Source organism: Myotis lucifugus, unplaced genomic scaffold (genome assembly GCF_000147115.1).
Source record: "Myotis lucifugus unplaced genomic scaffold, Myoluc2.0 scaffold_43, whole genome shotgun sequence".
In the NCBI taxonomy this organism is placed as follows: domain Eukaryota; kingdom Metazoa; phylum Chordata; class Mammalia; order Chiroptera; family Vespertilionidae; genus Myotis; species Myotis lucifugus.
The window spans coordinates 1,199,736-1,217,944 of NW_005871091.1; the positions used below are offsets into that span (position 1 = coordinate 1,199,736).

General features: G+C 39.6%; 1 protein-coding gene and 1 pseudogene across 6 annotated transcripts in view; both read left to right on the forward strand.

The window, feature by feature from the left end:
• Window positions 1–6,282: 6,282 nt before the first annotated feature.
• The window catches only part of KIAA0368 (KIAA0368 ortholog), an 83,862-nt gene continuing 71,935 nt past the window's right edge, over window positions 6,283–18,209 (forward strand). For 5 of the 6 annotated variants that reach the window (XM_006088030.3, XM_014455195.2, XM_023753287.1 and 2 more), the window contains exons 1-2: window positions 6,283–6,386; window positions 17,796–17,926. In XM_006088030.3, the coding sequence (XP_006088092.1) occupies window positions 6,365–6,386; window positions 17,796–17,926 (153 nt within the window). In that variant the 5' untranslated portion in view covers window positions 6,283–6,364. Of the gene's footprint in view, window positions 6,387–17,795; window positions 17,927–18,209 lie in introns of those variants that run through there. The other variant, XM_014455197.2, reaches the window with a different exon arrangement.
• Window positions 6,734–16,941, forward strand: LOC102435210 (annotated as a pseudogene).

Below are 18,209 nucleotides of genomic sequence, written 5' to 3' on the forward strand. Positions count from 1 at the left end.
ACAAATAACTCTGAGATCCTGTTTTCAGTTCTTTTGGGTATTTACCCCGAAGTGGGGTTGTTGGATCATATGGTAATTCTATTAAAAAAAAATATATATATAATTTCAGAGAGGAAGAGAGAGAGAGAGAGAGAGAGAGAGAGAGAGAGACATAGAAACAGCAATGATGAGAGAGAATCATTGATCGGCCTCCTGCAAGCCCCACATTGGGGAATGAACCCGCAACCTGGGCATGTGCCCTGACCTGGAGTCAATGGTAACCTGGTTCATCCTGGTTCATAGGTTGACGCTCAACCACTGAGCCACAGTGGCTGGCCAGGCATATTTTTAAATTTTTGAGGAACCATCATACTGTTTTCCACAGTGGCTGTACCATTTTGTGTTCCCACCATCAATATACAACGGTTCCAGTTTTTCCATGTTTACCAACACTTTATTTCTGTATTTTTTTAAAAAAATCCTCACCTGAGTATATGTCTTTTTATTGATTTTTAGAGAGAGAGAGAAAGAAACATCTATCGGTTGCCTATCATAAGCACCCTACCCGGGATTGAAACTGCAACCTGGGCATGTGCCCTGACTGGGAAACAAATCGGAGACCTTGCTGTGCATGGGACAGTGCTCAATCAACCACCGAGCAGGCCAGGTCTCTGTATTTTTTATGGGTATGAGGGGTCTGACATTAAAAATTTTGATATTGCATGATATTTATTCCTATTGTACCAATAAACACGTTAAAATCTGAAGTACTAGTTGGAATGGGGAACAAAATTAGAAGAAGTGGATATCATTTTAGTCTTTTAAAAATTTTTTGATTTTAAAGAGAGGAAGGGGGAGAAAGAGAGAGAAACATCAATGTGAGAAACATCTGCACACGCCCCGCTCAGGGATGAAACCCGCAACCTGGGTATGTGCCCTGACTGGTAGTAGAAACTTCCACCTTTCGGTGTACCAGACGATGCTCTCCAACCACTGAACCACACTGGCCAGGGCAGAGTGGATATCATTTTAAAGTGGCTGATGTATTTGTACTTTAGGTACCTGTTAAAGTGCTTTTTTTGGCTTTAGCAGCAGCTACTGGAAAAGTTAAGAACAAACAGTTCCAATCCTGCTTTTCCAGTGTTTTGTTTGGTTGAATTATCAATCATCGACCACAGATGTCTGTTCTTGATTTCTGTATTTCTTCAGGAAAGATTAAACACTTGGCAGTTGGCACCTTAGAATAATTTAACTTGAAGTCACACACATATATACTGTCTAAGAAGTTTCAAATAAACTTTTAGTTTCAGAATGGCTATAATAAAAGGATAGATGGCTGGCACAAAGGTGCTTTTTAAAATTCTGCCATGAAAAAGGAGCTAAGTATCTGAATATTTACTGGCTATTGTTTCTGACTAGTAGATGATGATAAAAGCAAACTACAACATGCCAGCATTGTTTTTCCCTAATAGCTTATTGTAAAAATCTTCAAATATACAGAAAAGTTGAAAATGAGCATTCATATACCCCTGCTTAGATTCTACATTTGATATTATACTAGCCTTATCACATGTCTGTCTGTCCATCTTTCAATCTGTGTTTTACAATTTTATTTTAATTTTTTTTTTACTAAAAAAGGTTGTGGTAAGATACACATATCATAAAATTAGTCATCTTAACTATTTTTTTAGTGTACAGTTCAGTGGTATTATGAATCCATTTTTTGATGCATTTCAATGTAAATTGGAGGCATCAGTACACTTCCTCGTAAATATTTCAGCACTAGCATTGTTGTGCTTTGTATATATTCTTTCAGTTGTCAAAATAATCTTAAGAGGTAGGTAAAAATTATCGCTGTTTTATGGAATGGAAAACAGGCTTTAGGTTCCCAAGCTCCCACAGCTAGTCAGCGGTAGAGTTGGATCTCAGGTGTGTCAGACGCCAGTTGCGCTCATAACCAGCCTTCAGGCTGAATTACTTCTGTGCACCACAGTTAGAGTGTTCGTGTTGATGAAAAGATCAAGGCAGACACTTTGCTAAATTCTCTGCGAAATGTTACTTTAATTCAACTATTTGCTATTTAACATTGCTTTGGGGGTACAAAAGAATTATAATACTGTTGAGAAGAAAGAGGAGGAATCCATATAAATGATATAACTAAGTACCAAAAGGTATTATAATGCTAAAGTAATATTATCATCTGTAGTCCCCAGGTCTGTTATTTAGAGATGTACAGCTGATAACACAGTTTCCATTTTTTATCTTTACATATGAAGTGATATACATGCCATAAGTTTAAATTAAATCTACCCCTGCTTTCAAATTTATTTGCCATCACACTTTTCAGGATCTCCTGAGAAGCAGAATTAGGGTTGTCTTATTTTACTTTATTTTTTGGAGTAGTATCATTGATGTTATGAGGGTTGACAAAAGATATGATCCTGAGTTGTGATTTGTTAGACTTTGTTTTCACAAATATCATTAATTGTCACTTTGAGTCAGGTATTGTAATAGAATAATAGTAAAGCTGATGTTTGAAGGCGTAAGCATGTGTTCTGATCACTTTGTACATGTTAACTGATAGAAGCCGTGCAGCAGTGTTCCCTGTGAATTTGGTGCTGTTATTTTCTCAGTGGTGGAGCTTCCCTTATTTTACAGAGTTATGGCTTGAACTCAGATTCTCCGATTCCTACGTTTGTTATTTCTGCTCTACCACTGTATTTACTCTATCCAAAAGGGTAAATATACAGTTTATAACAAGATCAACATGGCTCTCCCTCCCATATCTTGCTAGCTTCTGGAGAAAATCTGTAGTGTGTAAAATGTGCCAACATTCTGATGTATATTGAATAGAACATAGATTTTGAGGTAAGATGCCAAAATAAAGAGAACAGTTAGTTCTGACAAAGGCAGTTCTGAAATCTAGTTTGTGAATTACTTAAGGTTATTGTCTGTAGTTTTCTTTCTCTATGTAACTATTTGGAATGAAATGAAATTCAGCGCAGGGCATGTGGGCTAGTTGTTCTCGTATATGCCAGTTCATGGAAAAGTTGACAATGTAGTTATGTTTTAGCAGTGGGTATGGAGATTTCTGACAGAGAAGGAAGCACTTGAGACTTTTCACCTGGTCAACTTTTAGTGATTTCATATTCTGGGCTTTATAATTATAAGGCATCCTCAGTATCTTAAGACACACTGATACTACTAGTATTCAGTTTGACCATTTGACACAGCCATGGGAAACTTCAGTTGCAAAAGTTGGTCAGATAATCAACATGTCAAATACCTTCTGAGAGAGTCTCTCTGCCAGTGCCAGGAATCCTAGTGCCTTTTAGAGGATGAGCCATGGTAAGCTGTGTAGGTGAATGGGATTCTGTGGGCATACTGAGATGGTACCTTTAATGACAGCCATACATGCAATTGAACTGATCTTTGGCAAAAAGCTAAAGCAAGCCTGTATCATTTAAATTTTGGTTACTTAACCAAATAGGAATGTTAAAATGGAAAATAATATTTGTGTTTTTTTTTTTTACCAACTTCTAATCTTTCAATTTCATCCTATTGTTTTTCTTTATGCTTTCAGTAAAAGGTAATTCTATATAATAAAAGGCTAATATCCAAATTATCCCCTCGACTGGGAGTTCAACTACGGGCAGGGCGGCCAGCCAACCACCCTCAGCTGCTCCTTCCCTCCTCACCCCGCCCCCCTCGAGATCGGGAGCAGGGTCGGCCTGCCAACTTGGGCTTCCCAAAATCCCCAATAGCCCCCCCCCCCCCCCCCCCCGCCAGCCCACCTGATCGCCCCAATTGGGGCGGGCCAGCCGGATCCCACCCATGCAGGAATTCATGCACCAGGTCTCTAGTATTTAATGAAGGCCAATGTCTGTGAGAATTGTTGGCACTAGGGCATTCGACCTTGTTCAGAAGATGTTAAAATTGTAGTCACTGCCAGTAGCTCAGATGGTCTGATCCATTTTGCTCCAGATTAGTGGTTGCCAACCTTTCAGACATCACAGACTAACAGTGGTCCACAGGTTGGCGACCGCTGCTCCAAAGGTTTTCTTAAACCAGTGGTTGCTAACCTTTTTGAACCTCACTGACCACCAGTGGTCTGCGGACCATCTGTGGATGGTCTGATCCAATCTCTGGTTTCAGGTCTGACCAGTCTCTGCCATGATACTTGCCATCTTATATGGCTTGTTTTCCCCACATGTTTATCAGTTCAGTTAGCAGACTTTAAAACTGAGTGACAAACTTAATGGTCCTGTCCTCAGAGGCCTTAGAATTCAATATAGAGATAGATTTATATGTAAATATAAATAATGTGAAGTGTGATATTAAAAATGCCTAACAGTTCTTTGGAAACGGCAAAAAGTGATACTAGTATTCCATCCTAAGGGAACAGTAGCTTGAGCTAAGACAGAGGTTGGAAAATAATGTGTCTTTTCGAGAAAGTTTGAGTAAGTCTGATATGCTGGAATGGGGGTGCTATGGTTGCATGAAGGGGAAGGAGATATGATTTGGAGTTTGAGACTTGGCCCTTTCTGCCTTTTACAATTTGGGATGTTGGGCAAATTATCTTACCTTTGTAAGTCTCAGTTTATCATAAAATTGGGATGATAAGAAATACTAGTTTCATAGTGCTGTTAGGATTAATGTATGTCAAAATGCACTGTATAAACAATTAAGCTCTGTATAAATTATTGCTATTTTTAGGGGGGAGCAGTAGGAGATGAAGCTGGGACGATAGGTTGAGGCCAGTTCATATAGGAATGCCAACGCAACTAGTTTGGACTTTGTTCTGTAGACAGTAGAGAACCATCAAAGGCTTTTAAGCAGGGGTTGTAACATGAGTAGATTTGTTTTATAAGGATAACAGGTGGCAGTGGTGTAACATTGATTACAAAGATCCAGAGAACAGGAGCAGCAAAGACTAATTAATTAGGAGGGTATCACAGTGGCCAGGGAAAAGAAATTTATGGTCTGAATTGGCAAGGAGGTAATATAATCTAGAATCTCTAAAATAGGCAGAAATTACTGGCTAAGTAGATGAGTGTTATTCAGGAGAGGAAAGAGTTAGAGATAATTCCAAGAATCTACCTGAGAGGTGAGAGGGATGGGGAGAGTGTAGTCTCTAGACAGATGTAGGGAGGTGGAAGTAGAAAGTAGAACAGGTTTGTGTTCAACAAATGAATTATTTGTTAAATGGATGATTGAATAATTGAGGCACCCATGTTGAGTTGTTTAGGGAGACTGTTTTGGATAGAGGATAAAACTGTCGGGCATTGAAGTCAGAGCTGGCTTTGAAACCTGGCTCTGCCACTTTGTAGTTAATATCCTAAATAAGGGACTTAACTTCTGGGTCTTGGTTTCCTCATCTGTAAAATGGGAAAATAACAAAACCTATTTTACAGGGTTGTTATAAGAATGGTAAGAGAATGCATGCTAAGAACTTGGCACAGTGCTAGGCAAGTGGATTGTAAGTGTGTGAGAACTTTAGTTTTGAAGCTTGGGGAAGAGTAGGAATGATGGTGGAGTCATGGGAAAGGACAGATTGTCCAAAGGACAGCTAGCTGTCTGGGGGCTATGTATATGTAGGGGTGAGAAAAAGACAAAGAAGAACCAGGGAAGGGGATTAGGAGTGCTGAGAGAGGGCAAAGGTTCCCAGAGTTATGACTGTTACATTCTCAGTTAAAATGTGCTACTAACATGTGTGCCTACTTACTCATATTTTTCTTACAAAATTATTGTATATTTCAGATACTTTTAATTTTAATGCAAGGTTTTGTGTGTTTATAATATATACATATGCACATATGTGATAAAATATATGTTGCATTGATATTAGAGTTTTTTAGTCTTCAGTGAATAATTACCAGTGTATTTTTAAATTATTAACATATCCTACATAGTAAATTTTATTTATAGAGTATATTTCTTATTCTTTCTCCAATTTGGTAATCACTATGGGGCATCAGTTAGGGGATCTTAGCATAGAAATGAAAAGTACTTTTAAAGAAAATGGTATCTATGGTCCTGGTTGGGTAGCTCAGTTGGTTAGAGCATCATCCTGATATGCCAAGGTTGCCGGTTCTATCCCAGGTTAGGGCACATACAAGAATCAACCAATGAATGCATAAATAAGTGGAACAACAAATCCATGCTTCTCTTTCTCTCTCTCCCTCCCTCTTTCCTTTCTTCTCTCTCTAAAATCGATAAATAAAAATCAAAATAATAAAAAAAATGGTAGCTGTGAGTATAAATCTTTTAATTGTTTTTTTTTTCTGGTGTTCTAAATAATAGATTCTTTATACAATTGCATATGTACGAGTGGATGAACATACCCTTGGTGATCCAGAGGATTTTTGTCAAGACTGGATAAACCATGTATCACATTGATTGTAGAGGTTAGTAGATTTAGTTCTTTAGGATGTATGCATTTTTTTGTAGCAGAATTTAAAAATGCATTGGTTATCACGCAACAGTTACCCTTCTAGGTCTTCATGGGCTTTTCTCCTTTCCTAGTTATCCTGAGAGAATCAGTTTAGTTCATGTTAGTTTTTGAGGACCTGAAGTTCTATTCTCTGCTTTCACGTAAACATAAGTTTGAAAAGTTAGCAAGAAAGAGAAAAAGATGAAACTTCAAGATGTTACTTAGGAGTATGCACAAGGAAAAGACTGAGTGTTAAGTTTACAAGTAGCATTGTCTGCCACAACCACAAAAAATGATTTTACTTGCTCCAGGAATGTCATCATGGAATTAATTGTTTTGTTTGTGAAAAGAGGTATTGACCGAGGTATTGACAGAGGTATTATTCTGGTAATTGGATAGTGCTAATTCTGCCATTTTGACATGCACTGTGATGGAAAAGCCACTTGATTCTACTTCATCCTGAGACTGAACAAGAATATGGTGTTAGTTTCACTCTTGGGTGATATTGGATGGTCCTTTGATTGAAACTCTGTAAGTTCAGATTGTAATTCTCAGATGTCATGGGCTGAATATACTATGAGTGTCTGGGATTTTGTAGCTTCAATCCAAAGGTGCATTTTGTTGCTATCTTTTAATTTAACTATTGGGTTCCTCCTTCCCCAGTACATTCTGTTTTTCAGTATGTATATTGCTGATGGTGATGTATGATGCCTTAATTCATTTAGGTGGAATTTTGAGGGATGCAATGAATGGAATATTTTATAAACCAAAGTTCAGCATTGGAACAACTTTTGTTATTTTACATATCTTCATTCCATCACAGAAAAATGGAAAATTGGGCTGTTGAAGGAATTTTTTAGAATTGAATTGTTTAGAAGATAAATGAGGAGGACATTGTTTATTCGCTCTTAGATTCTTTCTTTCTTAAAAGAACATTCTAGAGCAGCCGTGGGCAAACTACGGCCCGCGGGCCGGGATCCGGCCCGTTTGAAATGAATAAAACTAAAAAAAAAAAGACCGTACCCTTTTATGTAATGATGTTTACTTTGAATTTATATTAGTTCACACAAACACTCCATCCATGCTTTTGTTCCGGCCCTCCGGTCCAGTTTAAGAACCCATTGTGGCCCTCGAGTCAAAAAGTTTGCCTACCCCTGTTCTAGAGTTTACACATCAAAATGAGCATTGTCCTAAGTAATTAGCTGGATCTTAACTATCATATTTGACTTTTATGCAGTCTGAACTCTTGCATAGTATATATTACCTCCTCTGAGCCAGCTTTCATAGCTAATCTCTCTGCTCATCAGTTTACTAACACTGATTTCTAACTGGGTATCTGCCAGCTACTGTCTCTGAGGGAAAGGGCCTCCTTGGGAGGTGGGACTGTTTGTGGACCTCAGTGCATCTGGGGTCTGGCACTTACTCATTAAACTTAGGATACAGATGTGGGCTGCTGTCTCCTCACTTGGCCCAACCCTGCCTAGCTAGCCCTATGACTTCTTCCCTTCCTCTGTGTGTGTGTTAGCCGGGAGGAGGGGGCAGTACAGGATGGGGTGTGTGAGCAGGGAGGAGTGGCCTTGCTGTGGGCTATGCTGGGTTGGTTGGGAGGAGGCTTAACGTAGCCTGACATCATATGTAGATGGTTAGGATTTCTGAAGTGGCTGGAGAAGCGAGGCTCCCCTTCCTTGCTTAGAATCTAGTCACTAGTGTATCCTGATGCAGGGGTTCATATTGGAGTATCTGCCTGGGCCCTGGGAATATCTGCCTAAGACTGTTAGGCCTGGGCACAGGAAGATGGCCTGTCGATTGCCATATTTCTGGATGATGGGTGCCAGCAGGGACTGTGTTAGGAATCTCTTGCTCAGGACCTCATTGCCTGCAAGGGTTATTTGCCACCCCCTTGGACTGCCCTGGCTAGAAGGAGGCAACTCCCGCAGAAACTGTGATGGGTTGTCTCTTTCTTGGAATGGATCCTCTCCCCATCTTTGACTTAATATATTTGTTAGTGCTAGACTTCCTGACATTCCCCTTTTTAAGTTCACTTGCATTTACGGAGTTCCTTTTAAAAAGGTGGGGGAGGGAGCAATCCTGTATTTAAAAAGGAAGGAGTAGCCCTGGCTGGTATGGCTCAGTTGCATGCCTACTGTATACCACCAAAAGGGGTAGTGGTTTTAGGGCACATACCCAGATTGTGGGTTTAATTTCTGGTTGGAGTGTGTAAAGGAGGCAACCGATTGATGTTTCTCACATTGATGTTTCTCTCTCTAAAATCAATAAAAATATATTCCTGATGAGGATTAAAAACAAACAACAACAACAAAAAATCTTAAAAAACAACAACAACAAAACTAAGGAGTAGAGATTACAATTCTAAGCATTAATTCCTCAAGAAGTATCCTGTTGACCTCATTTGGATTTTTCTAAGTATTAGAGTGGCATTTAGTAAATTGAAATGGTATAGAGGAATCAATAGATATGTGGATTTTAACTTTCAGTTAGTACCTAGTTAGGTTTATAATTCACAGGATTTATTTACCAGAAAAGTTTGATTATTACATACAAAACCTAGATGCCAGCTAGAACTTCCTTATTCTTCATAGTTTCAGCCTCAAACTCATAATTGCAGAATATTGTCAAAATTCAGAGGTATTTATCCTTCCTCCATCACATCTAATTTTTATGAATTTCCTATAATTTACTTTACTTATGCTTTTCTTACTTTCTGGGCTTCCTTCTAAAAATGGTGTTTTGGATCCACCCAGGTCAGCTTGGACAGGAAACTCCCTGTCTCACTGGTATGCACACACGATACCCTTTTCCAAGCATTTCAGGAATTTAGTTAACTCTCAGAGATGTGGTGAGTCATGGGGCAAGGCCTTGCTGTGGAGCCTTGATTTTCCTCCCGTTCACTGATCCGTCTTCCCTCCATCTCTTTTTCTTTTCTTATCTCCATTGTGCAGTAACTATTGCACCTTTCCTGATTTGGAGCAGAACAGTTCTGCCACACAATTGGACCTTCTGGAATTTTTCTCATTATCCTCTTTCTCCTTCCCTTCATCTTCTTTCTCTAAAAAGAATCCTAAGCACTTGTCATAGGAATAAAAAACATACAGTCCCTTTTCTAAGAGGTTCTGATGTCAGGTATTATAAATTATGTCAATGTAAGAAATATTCAAACCAGTAGAGAATTTTTGTGAGTTTGAGCTAAACTGACAATTGCCAGGAAGAAAATCTCAACAGATTGAGAAAATGCTCCAGAAAATGGCAGTTTTGCATCTTATTTTATATATTACAATTAGAAGATGTTAATGGGTTACATGAAATTCATTGGTGATTTGCCCAGTCCTGCCCCACTGCCACCTTCTAATTAATTACTTTCAATGTGCACTAATCGGTGCACCGGGCCTCTAGTGTTGTGGGCAAAAAGACAATCAACAGGCTTAATTAAGGTGAAAGTTGACCTTTGCCAGGGAAGATTCTAGCCTAGGACATTAAATACCCACCATAAATTGCTTTAAGTTAAGTTTTAATTTCAGACCATGCTAAGTTATTTTAGGTCTCTGAGTTTGTAAGTCCGCCATACAGCCTTCCCTGAGCTTGTCAGGTTTAGTATGTGGCCCCTTTTTATCCAATTGCCTTGCTGTAGATGTTAACTGTATAAACTTCTTTTTTTTTTCTTTATGCCTGTATAAACTTCTAAGTAGCTTTTCTAATGCAGAGGAAGTAAGATTTCATGTATTCAACAGGTATTTGAGCAACTACTCTCTGCAAGACACTGAGTTAAATGCTGGGAAACCAAGAAATTTATATCACTGTTTCTCAACCTGGGAACTCTAGAGATGGATGGAGGGAGTTAGGTGGAGTCAGATTCAAGTCATACCTCAAAGAGTTGTTATGGCTAGTGAAGGGCAAATTGGGCAGTTACATAATGTACACATAAGTGGCAGGAGAGATGTAGAAAGGTCTGTAGGAGTTTATAGTGCCAGAATGGAATGTGTAAGTGTGGAACATTTTGGTTTTGAGCTGGACTTTGAATAGGGAGGATTTGGATGTGTGGAGATGAAGAGATGGTTGGGAGAGTATTCCCAGTTGAGGGACTGGTTAACAAAAAGAATTAGGCTGGAAGAACATACAGTGCACTTAATAAGCTGTTGCAATTTGGATGACAGTTGGGGAATGAATGGGATGAATGGTTGAGAAAGTCCCTTGAGCAGGGGTCCTCAAACTTTTTAAACAGGGGGCCAGTTCACTGTCCCTCAGACCGTTGGAGGGCCAGACTATAGTTTTAAAAAAAACTAGTCGGCTGCTAAGCAACAGGCAGCGGCGGCAAAAATACCCGGCGGGCCGGATAAATGTTTTCGGCGGGCCGCATGTGGCCCGCGGGCCGTAGTTTGAGGACCCCTGAGGCTAGAATCTTAGAAGGGACTTCCTTTCTGATCTGATATTCATCCTAGGCATGTGTTGACTGCTTAATTTTTAATGTATTTTTATAGACGTACATTTCTTGCCCAGTTGATGTGGCTTAGTGGTTGAGCATCGACCCATGAACCAGGAGGTCATGGTTTGATTCCTAGACAGGGCACATGCCCAGGTTGTGGGCTCCATCCCCAGTATGGTGTGTGCAGGAGGCTGGTGATTGACGATTCTCTCTCATTGATGTTTCTATCTCTCTGTCCCTCTCCCTTCCTCTCTCTGGAATCAATTTTTTAAAAATTTTATTTTTTCCCCTGGTCAAGACCTTCCATTTGTACTTGGACCCAGTTGTGAGCTGGCTTAAGCAAAAACGGGGCATTTACTACAAAGGAATCAAGGAGTCTATGGAAACAGAGGGGCCTGTTCCAAACAAGAGAGGTTTGGAACGAAGGACTGGAAGTCATCCAGTTCTGCCAACTTCTCTCTGCACCTCCATGCCATTATTTCTGCAGACCAGCTTCTCCAATTTTGTGCTCCATAGGGTAGGCTGAGGATGCCCATGTCGTTTCTTTCCTGGCATACTCTTATTAAGTACAGGCACTCAGGGAGGCTTGACTCTTTGGTCCCAATTCTGAACCTGAGGAATGGATGAATTGAGTGAGGGACCCGTTCTGGCAACATTGGCTGTGGCCAGGGTACAAAGTCATGTGGTACATAGTTGTCTAGTAAAGCTTAGAATCTCTCCCATATTCTCTACCTCAACCTTACTATAATCAGCATACTAGAAAGAACATTGGGTTTGGAGTTGGACTGCCTGAAGTTTGAATCCTAGCCCTGCCACTTACTACCTTTGTCATCTTGGTCAACATTCTTAATGAATCCTAAGCTCTCTTTCCTCATCTGTTAAGTTGGAGCTAATATTACCTACTTCAAAAAATAGTACTTAGAGATAGATAGGTGCTATGTGTTTGGAGGGTAAAGACCTCTTTCTAAGTTTAACTTACAAGTCTGTGTCTTGTTAGCTTGGACACCTTTGGCAAGTCAGATCTGGAGCCCCAGTTTTTCATACATAAATGCAGACAATAGCTGCCCACTTCACAATGTTGTTTTTTTTTGAGACTTAAAAGGCCATGTGAAACTGCCTTGCGAGTGTAAATACATTATACATTATGTGTGAATCAGAGGAAAGTAAATACCATTGGGGAGAATATTTCTTTGTGGAATTGTTCTATTATAGTCTAGTGTAATTTTGTGGTAACTTGACAGATCTTTCTCAAAATAATCCTGTAGGTTTAGGCTATTAATTGCTTTATGATGCAGTAGGCAGTGGTCTAGGCATTTTCAGCTTTCCCTTTTAATCTCAGCTTACAATTAAGGCTTCTAACTTGATTTGTAATTTAAAATTTATTTTCATAATTCAGAAAAAATGTTCTTTGTAGAAGATTTTTAAAAAATCTGAAACCTGTTGTTATCAGTGGAAGTGGAGTTCTTGGGGTGCTGTGAGGATAAGAATTTCCTGAGGCCCCCATGAGAGGATGGGGTTTCATGGAAAGCTTTATTGATGATGTAAAATTAAAGGGTTCTCCTAAGGTCCTATCTCTGTCCATCTTGCCATGGAAGAAGTCCAATCCTATCTTCAGCAGGGCCAGAATTAAGGCCACTGCCATAGTTTCTGCTCCAAGTTCAAGTCCAATCCAGTTCAGCATCCTGTGTATGAAGTCCCCATGTCCCATGTCCCATGATCCATGGCCATGTGACTACTTAAGGCCACATGGCTATACGCCCATGTGCTTGCCTGTTCTCTCTCCATAGCCATGTGGCCTTAAGCAGCAAGAGAGAGCAAGAACAAGAGTGTGAACAAGAGCAAGAGAGAGCACAAGAAAGATGTAACTCTTGGGGGTTTTTAACCAGGATCTTAGATTTTGTGCCCTTCTGATGGGTCCACTCTCTAGCCAATCCATTGTTTCTGAGACTAGACTGACAGGCAAGCACCTTCCCTACATCACCTTGACTTCACTGCACATGCATCCACCTCCCCTTTTGTTCAGTCCCTTCTTCCAGTGGTTTGCAGGGAATGGACCAGTGGTTGGTTCCCTGAGGAGTGTGAAGCTGTAGCTTCCTGATGAAGCTTCTGAGATGACCATCTAAATATATAAAAGCCTAAGCGACCGTTATGATTGGAACAACTGGTCAACCAGTCTCTATGATGCACATTGACCACCAGGGGGCAGATGCTCAATGCAGGAGCTGCCCCCTGGTGGTCAGTGCGCTCCCACAGCCAACCTCCTGTGGCCCCTCCCAGCCAACCTCCTGCAGTCCCTCTCTCCGGCCGGCCAGACCCCTGTCTCCCCGCTGATGGCCCCGATCACCAGCCAGGCTGAGGGACCCCACCCGTGCACAAATTCATGCACCAGGCCTCTAGTGTTTATAATGTTTGGCCTCCTCTTTGCTCTCTTTCTATTATTAATATTAACTGGCTAATTAGGATGATAACACTGTCACCCTGAAATATAACTGTTTTCTCTTTTTAAATCACACAAGTTATTCATGTTCATGAAGTAAATTAGTGATGACATAGAATAAAACAAATAAGCAAAAAAAAAAAAAAAAAAGAATCCTGAAATTCCACCATATGGGGATATTCAATACCTTATAGTCCTTTTCCTATTCTTTTTGACAGTGTATGCTTTTCTTGCATACTTCCCAAGGAGTGTTTTGATGTTCAGGTTGTCATGAAAAGGTGACATCTCTAAGAAAACTGATTTATTACTTTTACTTTATGTTGTTTTTTCCCCCCTTAAGTGATGATGTGAGTGAAATACTAGTATTTGCCTTTTATAATCCTGTGAGAAAATAGCCTTTCCTCCTTAACTTGGAAGTCAAAGTTATATATATTTTTGGAGAGATCTGGAGAGTGAGCGATTTCTGTGGATAGTCTTAATTCTCAGGAATAATTTTCAGAAAAATCAGTGGCTAATCCTTAACCTTGGTTGGTTGGTTGTTTCTTCCTTGGGAGGGTAGAAGAAGAAGGTTTCTTCTTTCACTTTAGATAGGGTAGGGAAACTAAAGAGGTGAACAATATGAGTTAGAGAATTATGTAATGAAATTAAATGAGTATATTTATTTTTAGTAGTTTTTTTGCTACATGAATGTAATAATTGACATAATCTAATCTGGATTTTGTTGTTGTTTTGGAATTTAAGAATCTCAGTGGTTTAAAAAAATTTTTTTTTTATTGACTTCGGAAAGGAAGGGAGAGGGAGAGAGAGAAACATAAATGATGAGAGAGAATCATTGATCGGCTGCCTCCTGCATGCCCTCTATAGGGGATCGAGCCCACAACCCCCCAGGCATGTGCCCTGACTGAGAATAGAACTGTGACCTCCTGGTTCTTGGGTCGATGCTCAACCACTAGGCCAAACTGGCCGGGCAGGAATCTTTTTCTTTGTACAAGTTTCAAAATAAATGTTTTTACTTGAGTTGGGTGATAGTTACATAGTAGGTGTTTATAATAATTCATTAAACTATATGTTTTGTACATTTTTCTAAATGTTTAATTTCACAATGAAAAGGATTAAAAAACCCCACAAAAGAATAGGTTTCCTAAATCCCTCTATGTGCCTCCCCCGAATAAAAAATTCCAGCTGGATTAAGGACTTGAATGCAGAAAGCAAAATCCTAAGAAAACATAGATAAATATGTGTCAGAGTCTCCAAGACCACCCCAAGGCTCAGTGATTTGCTAGGAGGATTCACGGGACTCAGCATATAATTGTACTCATGGCTAAGATTTATTATAGGGAAAGGACACAAAGCAAAATCAGCAAAGGAAAAGGTACATGGGGGTGAAGTCCAGAGGAAACCAGGTGCAAGCTTTTCAGAGTCTTCTCCCAGTGGAGTCACACAGGCCACACATTAATTCCTCCAGCAATGAGTCATGACAACACATTTGAAATGTTGTCTTCAGATACTCAGTAGAGACTCAGTGCTGAGGGGTTTTATTTGGTGCTCGTCACATTGGCACTTTCTGCCTAACACATAACAAAAGTCCAGTTTCTCAAAAGGAAAGCCGGTGTTCAGCATAAACCATATTGTTTGTATAAACAATTTAGACACAGTGAGTCACTCTTATCAGTTCTGGAAATGGTGGGAACCGTCCTGAAATCCAAGTTTCCAGATGCCAGCTGAGGGCCAGCCTTGGCAAGTGAAGACTTCATAGCAGTCTCATGGAACCAGCGTGCTGGAAGCTACCCTGGGCTTGTGCTTGCCTGTGCTCTGTATCCTGTGCAGAGGGCTCCTGCTCTTTCTCTCACAGCACTTGTGGTCTTCTTCGCTTACCTAGAGAACTCGTTTCTTCAGTGACTTTGTCTGCCTAATGGTTTCCCAGTGACCACTTTGACCATTTGTCTTCAGTTATCTTCCTTGAGCTCCTTGCTGTAATTATCTCTGGGGTAGGGCTATTCTATCAAATATACTGCTGGAGAACTTGCTATGCCAGAATGCCTGTCCAGAAAATCCTTAAAAAATTCTTAAAAATTAGTCTAGAATCAGAATACATTTCAACCACCTCTTATTTCTGTGTAATTTACTGCTGTTGCCATTTTGGTTGTGGACTTTCCACTTTTTCCCAGAAGATTTGCCAAAACTGAGCTCTCTGGGACAGGAACAATGGATTTTAGAGTAGGAGGCTTTGTTTTGGAGACTACAATGGATTTTCCAGAGATTAGGAGAAAATGTATGGAAGGATCCAGATTATTTACAAAGTGATTGTACTCTAGTCACTAGTCTTCCTAGGAATAGGACTGTTAATCATTATAAAATCTACTAGAGGCCTGGTGCGTGATATTTGTGCACTTGGGGGGGTGGGTCCCTCAGCCTGGCCTGTGCCCTCTCACAGTCCAGCACCCTTGCTTCTTAACGCCAGGTTCGCTGCTCCTTAGCAATGCTGCGGAGGCAGGAGAGGCTCCCGCCAGCCGTGAGCCCAGCTTCTGGCTGAGCGGCGCTCCCCCTGTGGGAGCGCACTGACTACCAGGGGGCAGCTCCTGCATTGAGCGTCTACCCCCTGGTGGTCAGTGTGCATCATAGTGACCGGTCGTTCTGGTCGTTCCGCCATAACGGTCACTTAGGCTTTTATTATATAGAAGAAGATAGGCTACCAGGAAAATTTAACTGAGTATGAAGTTCACTGGAACTTCTTCTTTAACTTATTAGTTGTGAAATTGATAACATCACTGCTTTTGATTCTGCCCCCCCCCCAAAATAAATCCTGGATTGTGGCCATCAACATTACTGTATTATATCAGCTAGCCCTTGAGTGTGCCCCATTGAAAAGGTTAATTTTATTGTTGAAAATATTACATATGTCCCCCTTTGTTTCCCAGTGACCTCTTCTAACCTGCCTCCACCTCCCACCCCAGGCCTTCACCACCTTATTGTCTGTGTCCATGGGTTATGCATATATGCATACAAGTTCAAAAGGTTAATTTTGTATGACACTGATGGCAGTGGCACAAGGGTTGGTTTATTAAATGCCAACCGAGAGTGAATAATGTCTACCTTGGGGTGTGACAGTACACATGGCTGGTGTGCAAACAGGGTCATGTGTGCTTAAAAAAGATCACATGTCAAAGACTGGATAAAAGTAGCATATTGTATTCTAACAGCTGTTGACCTTTTTGTATCTCTAAAAAATCCAGGTATACATGTAAAAGTAGCATCTTGAAGAATGGCTTTTTGTATTTGGATAGTTGCTTCTAGCCTGGTCCTTCTTAGTAGTTTATTACTGGGTGATACAATTTTGAGTTTTGTCAAATTTTAATTCAAGGGGCTCTAGTACTGTGTGATTAGAAACATGTCTAGTCTCCTGCTACAAATAAAAAGTTTTTAGAATCTCTAGTCTCTGAAGCTGAAAGAAAGAAACCCAGTCTTTGTTTAATCACAATTATAAACAGAAACCAGTTGATTTTTTTTTTTTTTTGCTATCAAATATAACAACTGGCCTCATACATTGCACAGCAGTACCTCTGGGCCTTATTTGTGCTCAATCTCTGTGTGTTTACCAGCTGTTTAATTACATATATGTGCTACATTTGCAAGATAAGACTAAAATGTTGGTGATCATTAGGGGTTGGATGTGTGTGTTTGAACTATTAATGAGGAAGAATAAACATTAAATGTGAAGAAAATGGGCTTTTGGCAATCCAGTGTTAATTCTATTTTATTATAAAATTAAGAGTTTCAACTTTTCTATAACTGTAGTGGGGCTTCATATTTTAATGTATCTCTGCACTTTGTAAAACAAAGCAATGGAAAAGAAACAAAGCCTTGTGACTTGTTAGAATATTAAATTTCAGTATTTTAAAGAAACGTGTTTATAGTTGTGACACTGGAAGATTGGAGGGTGGGGAGGAGGGTTTTTACTTTCTATTTTATATCACCATATACCATTCTCTTTTTTATTGTATATATTTTATAATATTACATTAAAAAATAATGTGAGTTGTGGGGAAAAAAATGTTATCACCCAATATACTTGGTATATTGTGCCTGGTATCTGATTAAAGTTCTGCCTTGCTCTGCTAGGTAGGACTAGAAGATTTCTTTAAAAAATTGCAAAATTTTGATTAGGCCAGCTGTTATACTGTATTTGATGGCAAAAAAATTCTTTCTATATCGAAGTTCTTTAGGAAAATGGAATAACTTTGTATGTAGAAGAGAATTTTGTTATTCCTGGCTTAGTTTTCCTTTCTTCTAGATGTTAAATGACTGGGACAGTTGTAAGAGTATAACTAGCTAGTAGCCCTTTTCAGTGTCATTCCATAGCTGTGTCAAAATCATCTACATATAAGGCTAGCTATGTTAAAGTTCTGACTGAAGGATCTGCAGTACAATAAAGGATTAGCCATAAGAACAATTACTCTTGGTTGTGTTTGACTTGCTAAATTCTCCTTTTTTTACTTTTTATATTATAGATCAGCTTGAACGGGTCTTTTTACGACTTGGCCATGCTGAAACAGATGAACAGTTACAGAATATTATATCTAAATTCCTTCCTCCTGTTTTGCTCAAGCTGTCTAGCACCCAAGAAGGAGTACGCAAAAAGGTAAGCATGTTGAGACAGTTGGGGGAATTAAATGGTGAATAAATAGATATATATTATGAAGTATATTTTCCTTTTCCATTATTGAAATCTAGGTTCATGATTCTAATTATGGTCTTTCAAAATGGAGACCACCTTACATGATTTAAAAATAGCTTTTGTATGCTTAGCACAGCTGCATTTAGCACCAACTATATACAATTGGCATCAGTGCCAGATGATATAATTGAGATAATTATTCTGAAATGTATGGAGGCTTGATCTAAAATTCATGCCTTTGAGTTTT